General features: G+C 49.5%; 1 protein-coding gene across 1 annotated transcript in view; it reads right to left on the bottom strand.

The window, feature by feature from the left end:
• The window catches only part of LOC147733678 (transient receptor potential cation channel subfamily M member 7-like), a 1,990,815-nt gene that overhangs the window by 1,077,557 nt on the left and 886,393 nt on the right, over positions 1-26,865 (bottom strand). Inside the window, exon 17 of the mRNA XM_086958252.1 lies at positions 16,439-16,667. Within this exon, the coding sequence (XP_086814378.1) occupies positions 16,439-16,667 (229 nt within the window). The remainder of the gene's footprint in view (positions 1-16,438; positions 16,668-26,865) is intronic.

Below are 26,865 nucleotides of genomic sequence, written 5' to 3' on the forward strand. Positions count from 1 at the left end.
AGTAAGGAACTTTTTTAGGTTGTCAACGACTTCATTTCCCCTATGGCTATGACAAACTCTTTCACTCCTACTAGTGACTGGATGGACAGTCTAGAGCAGTATTTTTACGAGAAGATCAAAGTCATTCAGGACTCCTTTAACCCCTTAGCTGACGGCAGCTATTCCGCCGTCAGCTAAGGGGAGGGGGGGGCCGTGCGGCCCTCCCGTACTCATGATGGAACCGCTCCGTCACGAGCCTCGGGTGGGCTGTGCTTGTGACAGAGCGGTTCCGTCACGGCCCCGCCCGCTTAATAGAACGCGCTGCGCAGGTGCAAAATCAGCGCCGCGCAGGCGTGGTGAGTGTGCCGTGACGGAACCGCTCCGTCACCAGCACAGCCCACCGAGGCTCGTGACGGAGCTGTTCAGTCACGAGCACGGATGGGTTAAAGATGTGCCCTTGGAAGTGAGACATAACAGAATGACCCTTAATGGGAGACAAAATGCGCAATGCGGGACTGTGGGATTGGGGGCACGGTGTTAAAATGGTTTAGCTCATTCTTAAGTGGTCGCCGGCAAACAGTATGGTCACCCCCTTATTCAGCCCAAATGAATTCCATGAAGGTGGGTGTTCCCCAGGGCTCAGTGTTGAGCCCAGTGTTGTTTAATATGTATATGACCCCGCTTGCGCTTTTGGCTGAACAACATGGAGCTAAAATAGTTTCTTATGCAGACACGCAAATTCTATTTACTTGTGAAAAGAATTGCGTGTGCAGAGGAAATGAGATAAATAGCTGTCTAACAGAGGTTTTTAGCTGGCTACAGAGGAGCCAAATGAAGTGTAATTCAGAAAAATTGGAAATTATCTTTTTCGGCTCTGACTTGAGCATTGAGTGGGGCATGTGGTGGCCGCAAGACATGTCCCCCCTAAGTGTTCTGTTACCACCGTGAAGTACCTAGGGGTAAAGATTGATGCCGACATGTCTTTGAATACCCAAATTCAAACTGTGGCGGGAACGTGTTTTGGTCTTTTAAAAATGCTGAGAAAGTTTCTTCCCCTGCTCCTGGTTTCTCTCAGAAAGATGGTAATTCAGGCCCTTATTACTTCTAGGTTGGACTATGCCAATGTGCTGTATCTGGGTCTTCCGGAATATCTCAAGAGTCGCCTACACAGGTGATACAAAATTCGGCGGCTACAGCTATTGTAATGACAAAACCCAGGAACACATGTCCCCCCACCTGAAATCCCTCCAATGGCTTCCAATGAGGAAGCGAGTGCAGTTCAAGGCCCTGACTCTGGCTTTTAAGGCCTTTGTTGTAAATAGGATGGTCAACAGCCTTCCATAACTCTGGAGCTCATTATATTAAGAAAAGGATACAGCATTATGTCCCTAAACATGAACTGAGGTCCACGGGGCAGTATCTTATGACCATCCCTAAATTCCTTCATTCACGGAGAGGTGGACGCTCGTTTCAAGTGCTAGCCCCTCATCTCTGGAATGATCTCCCTACGGCTCTCAGACAGACGAGCAGTTTAGGGGAGTTCAGGAGCAAATTGAAGACCTGGCTGTTTAGTAATTAGTGGCTGAGACAGCTTGTGTCCTCTCTGCCTGTTTCTTTGGGTCTTTTAGCGCCGGGACACTCTATGGAGTAGCTGTGCACTCTATAAATACCCAATTACAATTTGCCTTTGGACTTGTTCGTTGGCTTTCCCAACTGTGGGGTGCTGTGGGGATTTGGGGCCTCTGCCTCAGATTATAAATACAGAAAACTGATCTAGAATCCAATCTAGGATCTTTTCATGCTGAGGTTCGAGGCCACATTTTCGGCTCGAAATTCAAACAGGAAGTAGTTTATCTGTTAGCATTACCCACACATTATGACTGGCTAGTACTTCCTAAGTTTCCCTTTTGACTGAAGAGCAAACTCTTCAGCTTTTTCCTGAAATGTGTTCGATTCGGAGCAGCGTGTTTTAGAGTCCGTATTCTAATATGTACTATTTTATAATTTGATTTATTCGTTTTCTCTGACCATCAATTTGTGAATCATAGCTGGTATATTTATATATAGACGCCTAAAAACACAGTTGTCAAAAAGGTCAGAATTATATTGTTAAGCTAAGACAGAAAAAAGATCGCTAACCAGCATAATAATAAACACGAATGAAATGAGCAATCTTAATATAATTGAGGTATTCATCACTAAATAGAATGTTTCCTCAAGTGGGCATACGTTTATCTATAACATCCACTGTAATATTAAGCCAGGCTTGCACAACTGCTGATGTGCTTGTGCTAGCTGAAAGCCTAATCATAACAGTTACAGCTGATCCACCCCTTCCTAACATGGGGCCTCCAAGTACTGTTGTACCCAATTTGTGTGTCAGAAAGCCCTTGAAATAATTGTTGTGACACTGCATTAAATAATGTTGAAGCGTCTCAGTTTGTATATGTAAGTGTCGGCCCTAAAACTATTAACATTCAGGTTGCCTTCCATCAGTCTGCCCTAACAAACTTTTCTGGTCCTCAGACTGTGCATGGCAATCTCTTTGCAGCATCCCTTGCACGAATAGCTGCTGGATCTTATAACTCCATCCAAAATCGGGAAAGAAAATAACAGTATCCCTATAACGCTATCATTCACCATTATGTAATTCTTGGAAAGTCTCACCATTGACGACCTGTGGACCACATCTTTAGTTAAAAACAAAATCAAATCTGAATAGAAAATAATCTACGGTGCTTGCTTTTATTCTTGGTTTCTACTCCAGTTTTCTAAGTGGAAAAAGCTACTCCCTTCGGGCCATGTCTTCATAATCTTAATACATCTTAAATAAGGAAAAGTTCAAAGAGATTTGTTTAATAATGTATATGCAAGTATGTCGCTTATTCGAAACTCGGTTACTCTTTGGGAAAATTCTCCCGCTACTTTGTAAAACTTGCTCCTGGTCAGGCAAGCGCGGTTTCTTTGGTAAACACGGTTTCTCGAACACAGCCTTGTACCCTTGTGTAGCGTGGGACTAAGACAGAAGGCTACTTCATATAATGTGCATGAAGGATCAGCAGATATAACACAAGAACCCACTCACTCAGTAAAGCTGCCAGAAAAGTTTAGGAAACTACAAAACATATTTATGTTTAAAATGAGCCCAAAATGTAAATAAAACAACAAGCATTGGACTAGCCAATAGGTCTCGCTTTTGGGACCTTATATGTATTTAGTTGTGCAGCAAAATATCCTTGGTGCAACAACATCAACTGTTGCTTGGCTAAACACTTACAAGGTTCCAAAGAAGAGACTTATTGGCTATGCCAATGCGTGTTCAGCTTTGTGGACCACAGCATCTATTGTCCTCACACAAGGGAGTCAACAGTCATGGGTGTGACATACAGTCCTTCCTCGCACTTCCGGAAGAGCTTCTGGTGACATGTCGTTTTCCAAGTCCACATTAAGGTCGGAGGTGGGGGATCAATCAATCATTATTTGTTAAGTGTGGCTTGCTACAACGAGGTGTATCCAAGCTCTGGGATCTTGAGTCTCTTCCTGGAGTCAGTGAGGGAGGGGGCAGTTCGGAGGTGGAGAGGGAGGTCGTATCAGGATTTGCCAACAAGGTAGGTGAAAGTGTCCTCCACATCGGCGAACGTGTGTGAGGGGGAGGGAGGATCAGAGTTGTCTGGTTGGTGGAAAGTCATGCAGTGGATGATGGAGGAGGGTCCGACATTGAGGAGGGAGAGGGTGAGTAGTTTCAACATGCATCTCTTCTGAATGGGGAGCCAGTTGAGGTTTCTAAGATGGGGGGAGATGCTGGTGCTGTGTGGGAGGCAGTCCGGACAAGTATCACGCATCAGGCGCGAGACTAACACATTTCAGTGTGGTAATCCGCATTACCGCACTGAAATGCTTTGTCACGCAGATGCATAGTGTCTCAGCTGAGAGAAGGAGTCAATCACCAGCGATGCAGCGGCCGCCAGGACAGTCTGTCACTGACCGGACGGTCCCATTCTGGACTCATTGGACATCTGGGACGACTCGCATCGCCATTAGGAAACGCGAGTGATAAAAAAAATCTACTTTAGCATTTATTCTTTCATTTGTGATTAGTGCTGCACCACGTGTCAGCCATTTGTTTTCTAAATATCAATACCAGCTTCATGTGTCATTATAGACGTATGCTACTTTTAAAGTCGGAGTGCACCGTTAAAGCAAGGAAAGAATAATATAATGGCCAATCCCCACTCCATTTACCTGATTATGAACTGCTGAAAATCAGATGGCTCCGCATTTTATTGGCTGACAATACGCACAGTGGTCCAGGGCCAGGTTTGAATGGGAGTGTATTTTACACATGGAATCAGTGAAGGGGCACAAGGCCGCCATGTTGGTGCTATGCATTTGTCCCACAGAGATACAAATACCTATAGTTTCCGATTCAAAGTGTAGTGATGTGGTTTCTGTGTCATTGACCATGTATAATACCATTGTTGGTGGCGTGGTTTCTGTTGTAATTACAACATGAGGCGGAGACAAGGTATGAGTTCAACAGCTTTAATATAATACAGAGCACCCGCCGCCTTCAGCCAGCAACTGTCAAGTCAGTGTGCGCCTCGCTCCTTAGAATCTTCGCACCATAACATTTCACTGTGGCGCGAGGAGCGGAGCCACAGTGTAAACAAGATCACACCAGTTTCTTCATTAGTGATCCGATAAAATAGCGACATGACTGCTGAAGTTTGTCTTTAAAACTAAGAAAAGACTCGCTGTGCAAATTGTATTTCTTAGCACTACCACGTGTTTAGAGCGAAACACCACCAGGTTTTGCGCTAGTGCTTTCCAACATTCTTTTTCACCTTATCGCATTATCAATCGATTACGCCCGTCACTGAGTGCTGGTATAATCTCCTAGTTGCACTAGCTATGCTAAACAATTTGCTTTTAAGGCTAGCGCACAAGTCATGAATGATCAGATCAATAAGATCATCTTCTGAACAGCAGTGCCTGCCCTCCTCTGTTAAGAACTGCAGTCACGCAGTCTGTCTTGGTTAGTGCCCTTCCTTCAGTTTATTGTGCTGTGCAGTACTTTTAAAATCTTCCTAGAGTTTCCCATTGCTCAAATGGGTGTCATTACTGATATTTATATGTTTCCCCTCGTCTTCATTGCTTTATTTTGATCCCAAGAAAGTGTCACTCATAGTTGTTGAAATGTCACTCATAATTACTCTGAAATTATGGAAATGTCACACACAGCATTCTGACACCTTGGCAACTATGGGGAGGTCAAAGAAGTGTCTGACTGTGGTGTTCTGGATGGTCTGTAGTTGCTTGAGGAGCCATGTGGAGGATCCAGAGTAGAGTGCAATTCCATAACCTAGCCAACTGGTGATCAAGGCTTGGGTTAGTTTCCCTGGTGTTGATGGGGATCAGCCTGAAAATCTTACGAAACATACGGTCAATGCAAGCATGAGGAGGTGACTGTGTTGACCTGGTGTCTCATGGAGAGGTCGCTGTCCAGGAGGACGCTGAGGTTCCGTGCATGGTTGCTGGGGTCGGTAGGGTCTGCGTGCAGAGGGCCACACTTGGGAGCAGCATTTGGCGAAGAAGAGAACTTTGGTTTTGTCTGTGTTCAGTTTCAGGAAGTTGGATTTCATCCATTCAGCCACGTTGGTTGTGGTGTTTTGGAAGTTACGTTTGGTTGTGGCGGTGTCTTCCTAGACGGAGAGGATGAGTTGGGTGTCATCCGCGTATGAGATGATGTTGATTCCGTGGGCACGGACGATGCTAGCCAGTTGAGTCATGGAGAAACACAAAGAGAGGGGGGCTGAGGGACAATCCCTGGGGGACTCCACAGATGATATTTTGGGTACAGAGGTGAAAAGAGGGAGGTGGATCATTTGCGTGCCTCCTATGAGGAAAGAGGAGATTTACTTGAGGGTATTTCTTCTGATGCTAATGTGGTGGGGTCTGGTGATGAGGGTGTTGTGGGATACCGGGTCGAAGGCGAAGGTGTCGAGAGGTCGAGGTGAAGGATCAGGGCTGCAGGCTTGCCTCGGTCGGGATGGGTCTGATGTTGTGGTTTGCGGTTATTAGGGAGATCTTGGTGCTGTGGTCTGAGCAGAAGCCGGATGGGGAGGTGTATAGTAGATGCTTCCAGCAGGCAGTTGACAGTTTTCTCCAGGACCTTTGCAGGGAAGGTGAGCAGCAAGATTGGATGGTAGTTCTTGAACTCGATGTGGTCGGCAGAGGGCCTCTTCAGGAGGAGTTTCACCTCTGTGTGTTTCCTGGCATTGGGGAAAGTAGCACAGGTTGAGGATGGTGGTGAGTGCACTGTTGGTTTCCTTCTGTTCTATGTTGAAAAGGTGTTGGGGGCAGGGGTCTGTTTAACCCAGGGGTGAACAGAGAACATGATATCTGTGGTGATGGCCGTGGTGATAGGGGTCCATTTAATGAGGTGGCTGTGGGCGTCGCCAGTAATAGTTGGGGGTGGATGAGGTCTGATGGCAGCTGGTCGAAGTTGCTGCAGAGGTCTGCTATCTTCTTGTAGAAATGGTCCACCAGGGAGTCATGGGGGGCTTGGGAAGGGCAGATTAAAGTCTCAGTGGCTGAAGGGCATGAGAAATGTATAACTATATTTAAGAGTTCTTTCGTTTGATTGGTGCTTGCCTCATTGCGGGATGTCAGGGAATCCTTTTGGGCTTCTTTGAGGTGGTGCCATTTGCTGTTCTGAAGGAGCTATGGTCTTACCGTTTTTTCCTGGAGTGCCACAGTCTCTCCAGTCATTTGCACTCAAGTTTGAAGGCTCGGAGTTCGGTGTGAACCAGTTTGCAAGTTGATTGGATCTTCTGGTGCTGGTTGTTCTCCTGGGGACCACAGTGTCTGCGCAGTTAGTGATCCAGGTGGAGAAGTTTTGGACGGCTGTCTGAAGGTCTCTGGTGGTGTGAGATCTGTTGGTGTTGAAGGCAGCAGTCCATTGGGACTCTGATTTTGTTCTGGGGGCGGTGTGTGGGGATGGAGGGAGTGGTGATGTGTTGTGGTGAGTCGCGATGGTGAAGAGGATGATGCTGTGGTCAATCAGGTGAGTTTGTGGTGGCTGAAATTGATTTTGTCGCAGGCTGTAAAGATGGGGACCAGGATGTGTCCTGCACAGTGTGTGGGGCTGCTGACCAGTCGTGCGAGTCCTATGTTGCTTATGTTTTCCAGGAGGTTGAACGGTTGGGGTCATCGAGATGGAAGTTGGGGTCAAAGAGTAAGTTGGGGTCATAGAGGAAGATGTAGTTCCTAGAGTCGATTGGTAGGGGGTGATTATTTCAGTGATGGCGTTGCAGAAGCCAGGGCGGGCGCCCAGGGGTCTATAGGCGAGGGTTCCTCTGAAGGTTGTGTGTGTGTCGATCCGGATCTGGTAATTGAGGTGTTCCATGATTGATGTGATGTTGCCATTGATGATGTTGCAGTGGAGGGTTTCCTTGTAGAATATGGTGATTCCTCCTTTGTGTTTGTTGGCGCGGTTCTGGTCTATCATCTTATAGATGTGGGGTGTTGCGGTCGTGATGTCGGGGGTTGAGGAAGGCGTAAGCCATGTCTCGGCGATGAACATCAAGTAGGAGGTGGTAATGGTATCCCAGATTTCAGTGGAGTGCTTGCAGAGAGATCTAGCATTGAGCAGCATGCAGTTTAACAGTTCCGACAGGTTAGCCGCTGGCTGTGTAGCTGCTGCGAGTGTGTTGGTGTTGCAAATAAACTGGCAGTGGTGGCAAGAGAAGGGTCCTTCCGTGTGCCTGAAGAAGACGATGCAGCAGTTGTTGTTGCTGCCACTGGCGGCCAAGATGTAGCAACGGATGGCTGGGAAGCCAGGGTTCCTCTCACTGGGTGCAGTCCAGGAGCGGCTGGGTGCAGAAGGACTTGCCTTAGGTGTGCCAGGATTGCGATCATGAAGCAGCCCGCATAAGTAATCCTGGGAGGGAGCCGGCTGTTGGGGAGGTGGGAGGCTGGAAGCAGGGAGCAACGGTGGGAAAAAACAGCAGGAAGGGTGATCCGAGTGCAGCAGCGCAAGCAAAACAGGGACAGATACTAGGCTATTGAGAAGACAATAGCATAAATGATACATATTGGGCTAATAAAATAAAAAAGGTGTACTAAAGAAAACAAGTGAATGAGAGCTAAAAACTGGCAGTAAAAGTTACATGGAGTGGAGAAAGCCCCCGGCTGACTGAGGGAACGGAACTAAAGGTCTCAGCGCTACAGGAAGAGACACCAGACTCTGGAATTAGGCAGAGGCCGTTGAGATCAAAACACGGACCAGGGAGATGAGGGCTATTCCAGGAGCCCTCCGAGGAGAACGCATGGAAACAGAGTTAAGCCACAGCTATGGCTGCATCTCGTGGATTGTGCAACTTGTATCTGTTATTATTTGCTGGAGTGATGCCATGGAGGATTCAGAGTCAAAAAAATCTTAATTTCTTGATCATGTGAAGCATTCCCACGTCCAGTATGTCCAACCTGGGTTCTAGGGTGGATTGTAGGTCTTGTACCACCCATAGGAGAGCATAAATTCTGGCTATATTTCCTGCAAAGTGTATTCCACCACTGTGGCAGGTGCAGATGTTTCTTTGTCTTCAGCTTTTACCTGGCGTCCTGAAGAAAACCCTGATTTGTGGCTTTTTAGTCTCATTGTCGGCTTGGATGCAGGGTCAGGGGCGGAAGCACGCTGCCAACACAATTTATTAGACACTTCTGTTTAGTGGGAATCACTGTAGCAATTATCAGCAAAACTTGGGTGCAATCCAATCTTTCTGCCCTACAAGAGGATATAGGTTAGTTAGGGAGAAGGCAAACTTATGCATTCAGTGGCTACCCTCCATCACCTCCTGTTAGTTTTCTCGGTTTCCACGGCGGGTCCCCAGCAATCTCAAAGTGGCAGGCTCTATAGCACGTGGCCATGTAACAGGTGGTGTGCTCAGGACTTTGCTATTGGGGAGGCTGCTGTTAAACTTTCTGTGGGCCTTACCACATTACCAGTAAATGCTAAATGTTGTTCTCAGAGAAAGTGCTGTGCCTCCCTCCTTGTTCTCCTGGCACCAACAAGGGCACCCGCCCCATCAACTGGTTCTGCTCACTGATATTCCAGGGTGTGGGTGTAAATGGGCCTAATTTCACTCATGTTACCCCTCTGGGCAAGCCCCACGAATCGTGTCCCCACTCACTGCTTGTCACAGCCGCACAATGGCTCCTGTTTTGTGCAGGCCTCAATCAGGCCGGTGATCAGCATCAGGTGTTGCTCCAGGGGGATAGGTTGAGACTGTAGTTGTGTCTGCGCAGTTGAGAGACTGCTACTGCCACTCTTCCCCGCTGTCCTCCGAGCTTTGGCCCCCAGGTTGCTCAGACCAGCAGGTATGGATCTCTGGAGTCTTGGTGAAGGGGCGGGTGCAGCGTGCATATCCTCAAAATGGTGTGACCTCTATCCCTCTCGTCTCAGCAACCGTTTCCGATTACAATGTTGGCATAGGCTCCCCAGAGGAGACCCATCACTGTGGAAAGTCACTGCTGCAAACACAGGTCACAGCTCACTTTCCATGTTGTAGCTCATGGTGTTCCCGGCCTCAATTATGCCACTGCCACATTTAGGTTTCTGCCATATGTGTGTGTGGAGGGTTAGGCATACAAGCACGTATTAGGCCCCCAGATGCTCAGCTGTGTCTGGCCGTCCCGTTGGGTGGTTAGTGGGGAGCGCTCAGGCTGCAGGATGTGGATGATGGGGAATTATTGCCTCTATCTCGGACACTTCCCTTGTTAGTTGTCCACATGGCAGTGGCGTTGTCTGTGAGAATCTATGCCTGCCTATCTGATGGTTCACAGGAAGGCCTTCAGTGCCAAGCAGAATGCCCTCAACTCCAACATACTGATGTAGACAGTCCTCTGATTGCCACCTTCCAAGATGGACTCACCAGCAGTGATGCATCGATCACAACCATCAGAGTCGAGTGGGTTATGGAGAGGGGTCTACCTCTGGCTGAATCAACGTCGAGCAGCTACCCCAACAGATCTTTTGCAGTCTAATAGGAAACCTGGCTGGAATCTGAGAAGTTTTGCCTACTGAGACTTCAGGTTCCACTGCAGAGGCTGCACATAGCACCTGGCATGGTCGATCAACAGGATGCAGGAAGCCAACCGTCCCAGTCAGTGGTAGCCGGCATGGCTCGTGGGGCAAAAGGAGGGGGTGTAAAATCTTTTTTTAAAATAAACACTTACCTTTGCTGCAGCGTCCTGCGTCTCTGCTCCTGCTCTCCTCATTGGACTCGAGGAACAGGAAGCACAGCCAGGCTCTCCTGACCAATCACAACGCTCCAATATAGCATTGTGACTGTAAGCATCCAGGCTCCACTGAGCAATCACAATGCTGCAATGCAGCGTTGTGATTGGTCTGAGGGTCCTGGCTCGACACTCAGCCAGGGATTGGGGGCCTGGGCATGTTCTCCATTCAGGCTGTAATGCAGGCTGCATTGAAAACAAGTAAAGTGTCCATGACTGTTTTGGGTGGCCCGAGGAGGGCGGCCAAACAGTCATGTGCACTTAGGAGTGGGCAAACCACTCTTCCCCTGCCCAGACAGCAGAGCAGCCTCGACCAACTGCCGCCCCGCAAAGCCAGTACTGATGGAAACATAAAACGATAATAACTCAAAGTTATTATCATTTTATGTTTCCTTTATTTTGCACTGCTTAAAAGCAGTGGGGCGACGCTCCTCCGCCATAGCAGGGGAGCCGTCACAGGTCCCAGTATCCTCAGAGTCACCCTCACTGAATTCCAGGAGAGATGCTGAAGCATTGGTAGCAACGCTTGAATGCCCTGCTCAAATAGTACTATATAGGCTTCAAATAGGCTTCAAATAGTACTATATCCAGAACGTTATGGTGAAGGAGTCAGATGTAACTAAGAGGCATTGATAATGAACCTTAAAGGTGTTAATAGGTTCACCATTGTCTAGAGGTAGTCTACAACGTCCTAGGGGGAGCCTGCATTCAACAGCTGGTAGCCGAGGTAGGGGAAGAGCACAACACCTGACCTTTGAAGGTGTGCTGCAATCACCAATTTCACTTTCATGAGCACCAGAGTGGCAATGGTGAGGCCAAAGGAATGCACTGTAACTGAAAATGCTCCTGGTCCACCAAAAACGACCAATAACACATGTGCTCCGAGGCAGTAACTTTCTTTATGGCCTCTTTGGCCAAAATGGCATGTGCTCCCCTGTCCGGCATTTTGATTTAGATGGAAGGTACAGCAGGGTAGAATGTAACGGGAGGGAGTAGCCCCAATGGATAATTTAAAGAACTCATCCTTCAGAAGTAAGATTTTGCCATACTGTTGGAAATATTGGTTACTGAATCAATCAATCAATCAATCTGTGTCTTGTGAAGTGTGGCTACTCACCTGTGTGGGTCTCAAGGCGCTGGAGGGTGGGGGGGTTGCTGGTCTCTTTGGGTGTAGGATCATTCAAAGAGTCAGGTCTTGAGGTCCTTCTTGAATTGTGGCAGCGACATGGATTGCCTGAGGTGGAAGGGTAGGGTGTTCCAGGTCTTAGCAGTGAGGTAGGAGAATAAACCACCACCGGTTCTGGTCTTGTGGATCCTGGGGATGGAGGCTAGGGCAAGTTGGGCGGAACGGAATTATCTTTCGGATACCTGGAATGCGAGGTAGTGGTTCAGGTATGCTGGTCTTTCGTCATGGAGAGCTTTGTAGGCATTTGTGAGGAGCTTGAAGGTGATTCTCTTGTTGACTGGAGGCCAGTAAATTTGTTGGAGGTGTTGCATGATGTGGCTGCAGTGGGGGATGTCGAGGACTGGTCTGGCAGCGGCGTTTTGGATGTTCTGTAGTTTCTTATGCTGTTTCTGGTTGACGACGGCATAGAGTGCGTTGCCGAAGTCAGTCTGCTGGTGATAAGTGCGTGGGTAACCGTCTTTCTGGATTCTGTGGAGATTCATCTGAAAGTCTTTCGAAGTAGGCGGAGTGTGTGGTAGCAAGCTGAGGAAACTGTCGATTTGGCAGTTCATTGTGAGCGATGAGGCCAGTATGATGCAGAGGTTGCAAGCAGGATCCGTCGGTGTGGTAGGGGGTCCCAGAGCTGCAGAGTGGTCCCAGGCTGAAGGGGAGGGTCCCAGGATGAGCACTTCTGTCTTGTTCGAGTGGAGTTTGAGGCAACTGTCTTTCATCCAGGTGGCAATGGCCTTTATTCAGCTATGGAAGTTGGTTCTGGGGGTTGTAGGTTTGTTGGTGAGGGAAAGGGTCGGCTGGGTGTTGTCAGCATAAGAGACTATGTTGAGTCCGTGGCTTCGGATGACGGTTGAGAGGGGGGCCATGTGGACACTGAAGAGCGTGGGGCTCAGGGAGGAGCCCTGGGGCACCCGCAGCTAATCTCTGAAGGCTCTGAGAGGAACGGGGTTAGTCGGAATCGCTGAGTCCAGCAGGAGAGGAAGGAGTGGATCCAGTCGAGTGCCTTGTCACGGATGCCGGCGTCATGGATTTTCGTGATTAGGGTGCGGTGGGAGACGGTGACAAAGGCAGCTGATAGGTCAGGTAGGATGAGGGCTGCGGTCACACTCCGGCCTAGGAGGGAGTAGATGTAGTGGGTGGCGACAAGGAGTGGGGTCTCTGTGCTGTTGTTGCTTTGGAAGCCAGATTAGAGGTGTCCTGGCCATGGCTCACTTCTATGAACGTGGAGGGTTGGGCTTTGATGTCCTTCTCGATGACCTTGGCTGGGAAGGGGAGGGGGAAGATAGGTCTGAAGTTATAGCCTCATCAGACGGGAGTTGATCTCTGCGTGATTCCAGTTGTCGAGGAAGGTGGTGGTTTTGATGGAGCAGTTGAAGATGTTGGGCAGATGGGGGCGATGGTGGCAGCTGCTCTGTGGAAGATGTTGTAAGGGCTAGGATCCGACTAGGGCTCCCGAGTAGATGCTCTTCGTGGTCTTGAGTGTAATCACTTGTGAGCCGGGTACAGCAGAGCACGGTCTGTTGGGGTGCAGCATGATTGCGTGGGGTGATGGCGGGCACAGTGGCAGGGTTTGGGGTGTCGAAGCTGTAGTAGATCTGTAATCTTGTGGTGGAAGAAGGTGCTGAGTTTGTTGCAGAGGTCTTGGGAGGGAGGGACGTCTGTGGTCTCGCTGTTGGGCCTTGACGGTGGCAAAGAGTTCTTTGCTGTTGTGTACGTTGATGCTGATGCGGATTCTGGCTTGGAGGGCCACTTTCTTTGAGGTTTTGAGGAGGAAGTGGTGTGTGTTGATGGCGGATTTGAAGGTAGTTTGGGTTTCCGTTTTTTTTTTTGTTCCTCCATCTCTCTTCGAGTCTTCTGCAGGTGCATTTGGACTCGTAGATAGAGGGAGTGATACTGTTCCCTACAGTTTGACAGTGTGCCTTAAGGATACACTAAAGTGGTTTTGAAGATGAGGGTGCTGAAGGGCTCAGGGACGGAGCAGTCCGTTGTCCCTGATGGCCTAGGAACTGGCTCTTGAAGTCACAACCCAATGCCCAAAAAGACTAAGAAGATTGATGTGCCAGAGGGAGGGTCTGACATTGACAGTGTTAGAAGGTTCTATTCACTCCGAAATGGTCACAACTGTTGATGAAGTTACCTAGCAGGTAAGACAGATCCAAGGAGTGAGCTTCGACGCAACTCTTTGAATGGATCTAGGACTGACTCTGCCTTCACACAAAAGAGGTAAACGGCATCAAATAGCATATCCGTTAGAGTCACTTAAGGGTGGTCTACCACCAAAAAAATACAAACCGACAGAGGTTTATAGCAAGGATGTATATTGGCCCCAATGCTTTTTAACCTGTACCTGGCAGATTTACGGGATTGTTTGGCTGAAACCCGAGTTTTCTCCGAAATTTGCTGGAACTAAAATCCAATCACTTGAATACGCGAACAACCCAATATTGCTCTACCAAACTCCGAATGGGCTACAGCAGCTACTAACAGCATTGTCCTTATACTGCAGAAAACAATCTAAAAATAAACACAGCAAAAACTGCGGCAATGGTCATTTCCAGACAAATAAAGAGGAGCAGCTCATGGCAAGCTGAAGGTAAACCTATTGAGATAGTGACTGCATACAAGTACCTGGGAGTGTGGCTCGATTACAAAGGAAGGCAGTCCACTCACATCACTGCAATGCAAGGAACGGCTCAATCGCTTTTGTAGAGCAAGGAAAGCCATGAGCTCACCAGATCTTACTCCCTTAATCCGTGCAATGAGGCAAAATCTGGGGAAAAATTTCTACTGTCAGTGGCCCATGGCGCAATAGCCTTCAAAGATAAAATTATAATGTGGCTGGACAGAGCTCAGTCAGCTTGTTTACGCAGAGTGTTTTTTTCTACCGACTTCCACCTCCCATGCGCAAATCCGTACGGAATTCAATGTCATCACAAAAGTGGATCCTATAAGCCAGGTTCATAGCTTACTGCCTCACAGGCAAACAAGCTCGGGACAACACGCTAAAGAAACTCATCTGGTCAATGATAAGCAGCCGAGGGTAAACTTGGTGTGAATTTCTAACACACTGCATTGAGGTGCTGGAAGCTCATGAAATATGGTCAGCATCCATACCCACTTCTGCAACTGCAAAAGTCTTAACAAAACAAGCAAAGATAATGTCGGCTGACAGTGATGCACTAACCCTGAAAAATCGAAGTCGTGGAAGCTGGGCATCAAAACTTCACAACAGCGGGGGCCTGCCCCATTACCTGTCCTCCCCCTTAAAACCAATAATGAAGCACCAATTAATGAGATTACGGTTCGACTCGATTCCACTATTGGCCTACAAGTATGGACAAGGGTACAAAGAGGCTACAGACATTCAGTGCCGAGCATGCGGGGCAGAAGTGGAATCTTTAATCCATATATTGTGCATCAGTGAGAAATTATGCACCTTGAGAATATGATGCACTTTCTATTGACTTTAATTTGGTTTGTTTACAATGGTGTTAATTGATTGTGCAATAAATGATCTATCTAAGTATTAAGGATACTTGCACACTCCCAAAGAAGCCAGTGGACCTCATGCAGCATGATATCAGCAGAGCAAAAGCATGACTCCACACTTGTGCCAACTGCCTAACCCAATCTGTCCTGTGCAGGCCAGACAGTATAACATTTTGCAGCATTCCATACATCCTGAATAGTTTGGGCTAAAGATGCCAGTAGGTCGCCTGAGACTGCCGGTAAGATCTGACCGACCATGTCCCATAAAGCATTGGTGCAACGGCTAAGGCAGTATCTGGCAATCACTGAGCGTAGGGCAAGGCTGGCAGGATTAAACATGCACTTTGCAAAAGGTTCCATCAATTCTGATTAGTGTCAGGTGGGATCGTAGGAAAAGTGTTAGGGGTAACTGTACTGATGTATGCTGATTTACCAAGCTCACTGGAGTTGCCGCTGTGTGAGAAATAAAGTTTCTCCTGGAGCTGGTCAGTGGCAACGAGTAACCTGCCTAATGATAGGGGGGGCTAGAAGATGGCTTTCTCATATGCCCAAAAGTGTGTCCATAAGGACCTCATTAAAGGATAAGACAGATGCGGTAGGAGCCAGGCCAGGCTGAAGGACCTCTGTGTGGACATTATTATTAGCTTCCATAGTGGGGAGCTGCATGTCAAGGATGTCCCCAACCCATCTGATCACAAATGCAAAATATGTACTTCTCCTTTGTGGCAAGACAATAGGGAGAGACAAGTGAGATGCCTGGAAAGTTATACAAACTGCTGGAATCTTGTAATTCATTATTCCAATTATCCTCATCATTATTGTGGGACAAATTTGTCCTCATCATAGTTCTGGTTCAGTAGCCACACAGTAAGGGTAATGGGCACACTGGTCCAGACTGCAGCCTTTGCAGAAGGCGAAACAAGCTCAGCTCAGAGTTGGAGACTACTATGGAGTATACTTCCTCGACAGTATTTATGTCGAAGAGACTAGAAACAGGGTTGAAGTCAACATCAATGCGGAACCTTGCACTAGTTCGGATTCATGTGGATGTAGTAGTCACAGGTCTTGTAGTAATATTCCAACCCTAAGCACCAGAGGCATATCTAAAGGGGATCTGTCACCAATGTACGACTGTCCCCACAAAGCTTAAAGGTATGGATGCCAGCGTGCATGTCTGGCACATAAACGTGGCTGCATTCATCACTTCTACAGTGAAACAACGTCAATGTGAAGCTGCACAACCCCACCTACTGCTTTGAGTTTGAGAGTCAGTCTGGTGACTGATGAACATTTACAAGGTGAGGAATCTGCAGTTAGAAGTATCCATCAGAAATGTATATATTTTCACACCTTAAAAACAAATTTACCCACTACATGCTTGAATAACATGTCTACGGTTCATGTTCATTGCGTAGAATAATTAACATGTTTACAAGTATTTTATTTACAAAGTGATTGGTAAAAATCCATATACACATTATATATCCTTATCCATACCTTATACCACGAATTCTTCCTCATGTTCAGCCGTCCCATCCACATGTCTGAAAGCAACATTTGAGTACAAGTGTGAGCTACAAATGGCCTCAATCTTGATGAAACTGCAAGTTTAAGGCAGGTGGAGTTACTCCAATTTTTTAGTTCATACATAAGTAGTTTCATGGCCATAGTTTCATCTTGCCTAAATGAGTGTTCAAGAAGCTCAACAGCCAACTGTCCAAAGTCACTGCGGAAAATAAACAATTGGAAGAAAAGAATATTTGAACATTATTTTATGTTGATTAGGCAGAAGAAAAACATTACTTACTCTCCACCTCTGAAGAGCATTTCATGTTAAGAAGCTCATAAAGTAAACAATTCAGAAAGAATTCTTATCATGCTGACTCTGTTTCCCTTACATTAGATGCTCACTACTTCCTAACTGAAAGCCAAGTCAAGGATGAGCATCTCAAAATGAAACATGTCTATTACAATGCTGAGAGCAGATCCAGCATAAGCGTGTTCTCACTAGTGCATCCATTCCTCTCATTCATGCATCAGCCCCACTGCATGACTGTGCATCACCAAAGTTTGCGGTTCCGTTCTAATGTACGTGTAGTACTGCATATGACTTAACAAGGGAATAACTGGTGGGTGTTAAGAAGCGAGAGAGAGAACTTAGATTAGGATCTATATTAAAATCTGCCAAAACACATAGTCTGTATCTGATCTACAGACGGCTGCAAAAAGACAAGTATCAGATAATAATAGCACAAAGACTGAATGTATCACTCTTAGGACTAATGGTCTGACTATCAGCCTTAAACAGTAGCTCTGTCTCTAGACAGGTTAAGATATTACAGTTTTTAACTATGAATGACATCTCACCTTCAACATACAACAGGTTGGCTGTATCATCAACAGCTGCTTACATCAAATAAATGTTTCCAATTCTATTCTGCCTCTTATCCTATTCCTATAAAATGTTGGTAGCTGGAGGTAGTTGGTGGTGTTCTGTCTCTCAAGACCATCAACTTTAGTTGGACCAAAATGCCTTTAATTGGTGCCAGGGCAAAGCAAGCCAAATCATGTAACCCACCCGAAATGTACTCTTCATTAGCTCACTGTTTATGATTGCACTCTTTTAAGTAGACTCTCTTGTTTTCAATAGAGCCCTCATATATTTTTATCAGAGAATTTCCACCTGTTGCCCAGAATGGCATGCTGCGTCTTTCTTGAACATTCCTAGGATGACGTTTAAGTCCAAAAGCAGACTATACTATTCATGGGAAAGACCAATATGTGTCCTTCCTTTGATGTGCTTGCTCTCTCCCCTACCTAATGCTGTTACCTAAAAATAATGAGCTTCGAAGACAGCATGTCTAAGACTTGCATTTAATTTAACAAGCTGCAGGGAACTTATTGACCATAAACTGCACCTTCGAAAAAGAGGTTTTACTAAAGGCATGCTCGATAGCCACATCAGATGCCATACTAATTTACAGCAATGAATGCATGCTTCTAGAAAGCTACAAATGCTGCTTTATTTCAAACGCTTCAAGCATGAAGTCAATGAGAAGTATGGCTTAGCCTCAAGTCACGGGCTGTCGTTATGTATCAAACTATTTGTCAAGAACAGTGGGTTCTTTTTTTCGGTAGGCCAAATAAGTTTGGGAATCACCAGTCTAGAAGAACAAGTTACTTACCTTTGGTAACCCATTATCTGGTAGAGACTATCTAGCTGCAGATTCCGCGACGTCGGGTGGCTCCATTTGGCTCCACGTAACATCGTCGGCAGTGTCGGTTATGATGACACGTTGCCTATATAGGCGCCACCCAGGTGCGTGAACGTCAGTACTTTTAGTTTTTTCCACGCCAGAAGTGCAGAGGCGTGAAGTGACTGAAGTAATTGTGTGCAAAACTAGGGCCCTGAAAGGGGAGTAACCCTAGACCTACTACATCAGTCTGTAAAGTGTGGAGGCATGAGTGGGGCTGTAAGTAATCTGCAGCTAGATAGAGTCATTACCAGATAATGCGTTACCAAAGTAATTTGTTCTTCTAATAGAGACTTCTAGCTGCAGATTCCTTACCTTTGAATCAGATACCCTAGCCATACCATCCCAGCGGTGGGTTGCGGACTCATGGCCTAGACTAAGAAGTCTTGCAGGACTGAACGGGCAAAGTGCGCAACCCTGAGCACTTGACCATCAAGGCAATAATGCTTTGCGAACTTGGGCAATGATGCCCACGTCACTGCCTGACAGATGCCTTGGACTGGGACACCCCAAGCAAGGACGTAGTCGCAGCCTTTGCCCTGGTGGAGTGGGATCTTAATCTCTCAGGGGGCTGCTTCTTCGCCAAAGCGTAACAGATTTTAATGCAAAGAACAACCCAGCGAGAGATGGTTCTTTTCTGCACTGCCTTTGCCTTATTTGCTCCCACATACCCCACAAGGAGTTGTTCATCCATCCGGAACTCTTTTGTGAGGTCAAGGTAGAACGACAATGGACAGTCTGAACATGACATCGAATCGTGGTCGCGTTCAAGACACCACAGACATACGTGGTGGGGATCGGTGACCAACATCATGCGGGAACAAGTCCCGCAAGGTTTAAAACCGGTCTTTCTATCAGGCATCCCTTGCACACTAAGTCGTACAAAAATGTCTACAAAAGTTGAGAATAAGCATGCCAAAAAGCAGCAGAGGGGTAGCTCTTCCAGGATCGGCGCTTAACTGGTGCGGAAAGAAAAGAACAGAGGTCCGCGCGCCTGGTGGCGCCTAAATAGGCACCGCAACCTCATAACCGACGCAACAAACGCTGATGACGTCACACGGAGCCGAATGGAGCCACCAGACGTCGTGCACAGGGGGCTCAGCAAAGGTTTACGGATCCAGCCAGACGCCTGGGAAATTCAAAGGTAAGGCATCTGCAGCTAGAAGTCTCTATCAGATTTAGTAGATTTGCGTCATTTCTGGGTGGGAATATTACAGGTGAAAAAAGGTGATGATTTGATTTACTAAAAGCTGACGTCCTTTGTAATTAAAACTTAAAAACTGTGAAAAGTATTTCATGGACTAGGAAATTTTAAGACCCTGGCTGAAAATCCAGAAAAGTAATGTTTTTCTCAAAAATTAAGTTCTTTCAAAATCTTATGAATAAAAGGCAGAACCTGCTGTCATTCAGCACAACGTAGCCTTTGTGGAAAATGATGAATGGGGGCTTCGGTAACTATCTTTATGGTGGATACTCTAACTACAGATTCCTTCCTCACTTTGTAAATATTCCCCAGGCATCAGACTGGATCCAGAAACTTTACAAAAAAAATATTTATCTATTATATTTATATAGTCACTATTACCCTTAGAGAAGCAGCAGCAGTTCGGAGAGCCAATTTAAATGCCTTAAAATTAATGTGGCTTATTGCATGCAACAAGAAACGAAGCATAACACTACAGGTGGCCAACTCTTTTTGGCACGTCTTCCACTGGAAGCACTACCCAGATTGGCATTGACAGTATGCAGATCTTTTTTTTGATAAACAACTTTATTGTTTTACAAAGTAGAAGCACCAACTGCACGACCATGAAGAGCACCAACACTGACATAGTACAATGAAGAAATAAGTAAAACTTGTATAGTCCCACCTTCCAGCGGTAGATACAAACGTCTCGTATAAAGAGTGTGTCACTCCATGGCTCCCAGCCACTTGCCCCATACCCTCTGCTATTTCTTCGGACACCCTCTTGCCTCGTGCATAGGTTTTTCTTGTGCCACACACCAGTCCACCCCCTGTGGCCATTTCTTTTAGCCCGGCGGTGTGGGAAGTTTCCAGGAGGCAGCCCTCTTAGCCACAACCATGGCTGTATTGTAGAATTGCTTCTCATTCCTGGTCCCATCTAGTCAGTCTGTGATACCGAGAAGGGAATGACGTGGGTCATGGGGAAGCCCCCACCCCAGGACCTCTGATAGTTCACTCTTGATCTCTCCCCAGAACTGAGTCAGATGGGTGCACGCCCACACCATGTGGTAGAAATCGTCCGGGTCTTGGCCGCATCTCGCACATGCGGCATATGGGGAAAAACTGGCTCGGTGCAGGCGCTGCGGAGTTAGGTAAGCCGCATGTATGTAGTATAATTGGATCAGGCGGAGCTTGGCGGACATGTTGACCAACTTAGGCGACATGAGGGCGTCACGCCAGTTCTCCTCGTCCAGAGGACCCACCCACTCCTCCCATTGGCCCCTGAATCGGTCTAGTGAGGTCGGGGTGTTGTTGACCAGCGTTTTGTAGATGCGTGAGATGCCTCCCTTCCCCAATTCACCCAGCATGGTCTGAGCCTCAGGGGGACTGTATTCAGGGATCCTGGTGCTATCTTGTATGTGTGTGTGAAGGGCGTGTCGTATTTGTAAGTATTTATAAAATTGCGGTGGGTGCAGGGAGTATCTGGACTGAAGGTCTTTAAAGGAGTGCATGTGGCCACTCACCCACATGTCACCAAGCTGAGAGATCCCAATAAGATCCCATGTTCTGAACCCCTTTAGACCACTGACCTCCCAGAGCAATTCCCCATGCCATAGAGGCATGTGTTGAGTGAGCTTGCGTGTCCAATTGGTATGTCGGAGGGCCGCCCGCCAGGCTAGGAGTACCAAGCGCGAGACATCGGGCAGGGTGGACGTAAGAGGCGACCCATACATTAGGGATTGGGTAGGCCAAGCACACTGAGCTCCAACCTATAGGCAGGGTAGGACCAGCCCCCCGTTGAACCAGTTGTGTATACTCCGTAGACGGGTTGCCAGGTAGTAGAGATATAAATGTGTCATCTCCTTGCCCATGTCAAATGATGGAATCTGACAGGTCCTGAGCGCCAACCAGGCCTTTCCCCCCGCCACAGGAATTTAGCAGCCACAGAGTTCAGTTCCCGAAACCAAGCCCGTGGGAAGCAGAAGGGGGTATTTTGGAGGACGTTAAGGAATCTGGGAAGGATCATTTTAAATAAGACTACCCTCCCCAAGGGGTTCAAGGGCAGGGTCTGCCATCTGTGGAGATCCTCCTTAGCTTTCTTGACGAGCGGGGCCACGTTAAGGGACCAACCCAAGTCCGGGAGGAGAGCTAACCAGATCCCAAGATACTTAAAGGACTGACGTCTAAGCGGTATCGTGGATTGCGAGTCGTAACATTCACTGGCTAGGTGGAGCGGGACCAAGACCGGCTTGCTAGGGTTCATTCGGAGGCCAGAGGCATGTCCGAAGGAGCTCAGGATCTGGAGACAACGTGGACCTGACTGGGCGGGATCCGTTAGGTTGAGCAGGACATCATCCATGTAGCGAGCGATCTTATCCACCTCAGAAGTGGGCCACTCCCATTACCGCACAAGGCTCGCCGACCTGATCAAAGTCGCTAGGGACTCCATCGCGTAGGCAAAGAGAAGGGGCGAGAGTGGGCATCCCTGTCTCGTTCCCCTCTGAATGGGGAAGGAGTCCAAAAGAACCCCATTAACCAGAACTTGCGCTTGAGGCCAGGTGTAAAGGACACCAACTAGCCGACGGAAGTGGGGCCAAAGCCCATTGCTACCAGTACGTCATCTAAGTACGTCCAGTCAACGGAGTCGAAGGCCTTCTCAAAGTCTATCAAAAGGAGCGCCAAGTAAGGGGAGAGCTTCATATGGCCAAGGACCACATGAAGCCGCCGGAGACAATGTCGGGTGCCTCGCTGGGGCATGAAGCCACACTGATCAGGGTGGACCAATGTTGTAAGATGGGGCTTCAGCCGTTGAGCGAGAATTGCTACAAAGAGCTTAACTTCCTTTTTGGTAAGAGAAATGGGACGATAGTCTGCACAGTGAGGAGATGGCGGTTGTGACTTCGGGAGGACCACAATGGTAGCCATATCCGTCTCGGGCAAAAAGGACCCTTTCTCCATGGCCTCTACGTACAGTTCTGCCAAGCGGGGCAAGAGGGCCTCGCGGTACGCTGCGTAGTATTCCAGGGGAAGACCGTCTTGGCCAGGAGTCTTACCCGAGGAGGTGTGGGCGATAGCCTCATTGATCTTGTCGTGTGAGATAGGGCGGTCAAAGTCGGCCAGGGCAGTGGAGTCCAGTTGAGGGAGGTGGGCACCCACCAACCCCAGCAGCCCATGGAGAGACTGCGTTGGGGTCCGCTTGGCGTAGAAGGCGGCAAATGTGCCAGCCATGGCCACCGGGGATCGTTGTATCGACCCCTCTTGGTCCAGTATCTCTGGGATGATACGGTTCATTCTGGGATACGTGGCGAGCATGTGCAGGATGGTGCCTTCCTTGTCCCCCAAACCGTAGACTCTGGCCACAGATGATCTCCACAAGAGTTTGGCGGCCAAACATGCATAAGGCGCCGCTCTTGATCGGCATCGCCCTCGCGGAGGGGGAGTGCTCGAGACGCAGGGCCTGCGCTTCCAATGAGGTGATCTGTGATAGCTTCGCCCGCCGTTGCAGTTGGACGTGACCCTTGGTGTATCCACAAATGGTGGCCTTACCTGCCACCCACAGGGTACCCGAAAAGGGGACCAACCCCGCACATTGGGGTCAAAGTAGAACCGCAGCTCCTGTCCCACCACCTTCTTGAAGTCTTTGTCCTGAAGAAACCAGGCGTTCAACCGCCACATTGGGTGTGAGTAGGGGGGACGGGAGCCCCCATACTAAGGAGCAGCGGGGAGTGGTCGGAGATGCCGCTCAGGAGTATGCAGATGTCTTGAATTGAGGAGAAATCCGGGGAGGGAAAAAAACTATCTATACGTGCCTGCGTATGGTGGGCGGCAGAGGTGTGTGTGAATTGTTTAGTGTGTGGGTGCCAGACGAGCCATGCATTGCAAAAGACAAGAAATTCAGCCCAGCTCCTCAAATGTGTTGCTTGCGCCATCCTAGAGGCGGACGGAGGACCTGTCATGTTAAGGAGCTGGGTGGAGACGGCGTTAAAGTCGCACCCGATAACAGTGGTTCCCAGAGGGAGGGCAGGCAACAGGGCAGTGGACTGTTTTAGGATCATGGCAAGCATCGAGGGAGGTGAGTATAAGGACACCAGGTTAAGAGGAGTGCCCCATGTGTACCGCAAACGATTATGAACGTGCCTTGTGGGTAATGAATAACTTGTGTAAGCACAAAGGGAAGGGTGCGTTTCAGCAGTACAGCTACACTGCGAGAGCCTCGGGCGAAGCCAGAGTGCCAAACTCTATCATAGCCGTAACACGCAAGAAAGGGGCAGTGGTCGCTGAAGCAGAAGTATTTCTACATTGAGGCGTTGTGCGTAGCGCAGGACAGCTGTTCATTTGTGGTGGTCTAATAGGTCATTAGCGTTCCAAGATAATATATGGAGGGCGGCCTTTGGAGTTGGAGCGTCAATCACGGGGGCTGGAAGTCACTATTGCGGCCCATCGGAGCATGGAGGGTCGAGGGCAAATACAGGGCCCTGAGCAAGCATGACAGCGCGCGGGTGGGAAGGACCATGTGTATTGGGCTCCCCAAGGGGTGGGTCCGAGTGTCGTATGCATGGTGGTGCAACAAAACCATAATGCATTGCAGTGTTTCGTCGGGCCCTGGTGAGCCAACGGTAAGTGCTGGGTCCGGAGCAGGTGCAAAAGCATGTTGGTGGGAATGTCCATGGGTAATGGACCCATATAGGAGTGAGTCTGAGCGTCGTGTGGGCGATGGTGCAGCAAAACAACAATAAACAATAAGAAACCTTGGGAGCAAACCTTCCCAACCCTCTCCCCCATGCCCCCCCAAACCCTATACTTCAAGAACAGAAGCATCTGTTGACCCCCCAGAACCAGTAAACCAAACTAAAACGCTTGGGTTGAGAAGCGTGGAAGGACCCCTCCATATGGACGGATATACAATGTCTCGGCAGGAAGACATAGACTCAGAGCAAACAGTCTGCCAGAACCCCGGGTCATCCCAGAGACGAGGCACATCTCCAGGCGCCCACCGCCTCAGCAGTTGGTAATCAGCACTTCACAGGTTCGGGCTGCGAGAAAGGTCGGTGTCAGTTCCCGGGAAGCCCCGCCGGCCCGGAGATGGACGGTCCACCAGTGGGCCATCAGAAGCGTGGATGTTGGAACGTGGAGGGGAGGCCGAGGTGCCGGAGGAACTTCGAGGACCATGAGCTGTTAGGCTGGAGGATCTTTGGGACGCCATCTGGGATCGGCGTCTCCCGCTGGAGTGCGTGCGCCGCTGACGCCGGTGCACCAGCGACCAGGGCTGTGTGGGGCGGGGGCCCAGTGGACCGGGGGGCAGAATGCATTGCTGCCCGGAGGGGCCGCTCCTCAGTTACCCAAGTGCAGGCCGCCTGAGGGGAGTCGAAGAAGTGGGTAGCGTTTTGGAAGATAACTCACAGGCGTTCCGGGAATTGTAATTGATATTGGAGGCCCAGAGATCTCAGCTTCTTCTTCTCAAGCCGGCCACCTGGTCTTTAAGTTGGCGAATATCATCGTCTGGTGTCGAGATTCAACTCCGCTTCTGTGATCCGGGCCGTGGCCTTAAGGAGATTCTGTCGGAGGAGAGACACATCCACCTTGATCTCCCGTATCTTCCCTTCCGCCGAGGCCTGCGACAAGCTGATGTCTTGCAAGATAGTCGCAAGGTCCGTACTCAGAGTTGGGGGGTGCCATCCGCTTGTCCAGGCGGATCAGGTCCTTGGGTGGTGAAGCGGTCTATTTTAGTTTGCATGGGGGCAGTCGCGGCCCTGGGGGCCCTATCTATTTCCATCATCTCCCTCCGGGCAGGCCGCAGGATCCGCTGGGGCCTAAGTCAGATGAACTGCAAACCCGGCCAGCGACCCAGCCGCAGGAGTGGCGTTCCGGACGATCAACACAACGACAGGGCGAGTCTGAACGGGCACGGGGGGACCAGTAGTATAAAGGAGAGTATGGAGGCCGCAAGCACTTCGGGTCCGTCGTGCCAAGAGATGGGCAAGCCACTACCCCCGCCCGGAATTGCGGCCAACAGGGTTGTATATAGCGAAGGATTGGCTCAGGTCTCGCATCTCCAAACAACCCCGGGTGTCCCAGGTCCAAGCACAGCACCCCGTCCTGGAGTTCCACCCCACAGGGTAGTAGGTGCTAGACCGTAGCAGGCCCGTTGGGTGTATGGCACCAGCAATGCTCTCCATTGCTCCTCCGAGCAACGACCGGACACAGTGCCACAAGCCGCCACAGTACCCTGGGGGAGAAGGGGGCGGGGCACCCACAGGAAGGCCCAATCTCGACCTCCCAGCCCGCCGCCCGACCAGGCAGCCGATCCCCCGCTCACTCCCACTCACTGGTACCTTCCTGAGTGTAGAGGCTGATCCGCCTTTGTCGCTGAGCTGGGGCCCAGGAGAGGCCAGGGGCAGCCCAGTGTGCAGCGGCGGCAACCAGGTGCAGGGGGCAGTCCGGTCCCAGGGGCGCCCGCCGCACACGGCCAGGCCCCTCCGTCACAGCTGTAGGCAGTAACACAAGCGGGGTGGCGGCCACGGCCTTCAAGGCCAGGATAACAACAGCGAGGCCCGCTCACACCCGCACTCCACCGCCCGACACGTCGGCCGCCAGATCCAGTGCACCGGGGCCAGCCAGAGCCCCAGGGATGAGAGAAAAGGGCTTCAGGAGGGCCTCCCCACAGGGTAGAGGGCTGGACTGCAGCAGGCCTGTTGGGCTTACACCACTAGCAGTGGTCTCCAATGCCCCTCCAAGCAACGACCGGGCAAGGTGCCACGGGCCGCCACAGCACCCCGGGGGAGACGGGGGCACCCACAAGAAGGCCCAACGTCAAAATCCCAGCCCGACGCCCGACCAGGCAGCCGGCCCCCTCCCACTCCCACTCACCAGTATTTCCTTAACCGTTATCATGGAGCTGGGGCCCAGGAGAGGCCAGGAGCAGCCCAGTGTCTACATCGGCAGCCAGGTGCGGGGGGCAGTCCAGTCCCAGGGGCGCCCAAGATGAGGGGCTCCCCTTTCAGGCTATAGTGAGAGAACTGAGCGCACACCTATGTCGCAAGTCTGTTTTCTTCCTGAAGCAGGCCTTATATAATCAGTAATGGTCTGCCAAAACCAGGAAAGATCAATGGTGCTCTGTAGCTCGAAAATATGGAATGTCCTTGACACTCGAGGTGAAGGGCACAGCCTCCAATGCCAGGGCGACAGAGGCGAGGCCAGCTCACTCCCTCCACCGCCCGACACAGAGACCACCACCTTCAGCGCACCAGGGCCAGTCAGTCCCCCAAGGGTGAGAAAAGAAGAGCTCCAGGAGGGCCAGATACCGGCCCCGCACACACTCTCCCTCCGCTATGGCAGCCGATAAAGGAAACACTGCACCAATGGTATGCAGCAGCTCCCCCGCCGTCACCCTGGTTCCGCCACCCGATATGGCGGCCGTTGCTCAAGGCTCCAGCTGGACCGCGTCCGCACTCACGCCGGTCCCCTGGTGCGCCCCAGGACCGGCG

Source organism: Lissotriton vulgaris, chromosome 2_1 (assembly GCF_964263255.1).
Source record: "Lissotriton vulgaris chromosome 2_1, aLisVul1.2, whole genome shotgun sequence".
Taxonomy (NCBI): domain Eukaryota; kingdom Metazoa; phylum Chordata; class Amphibia; order Caudata; family Salamandridae; genus Lissotriton; species Lissotriton vulgaris.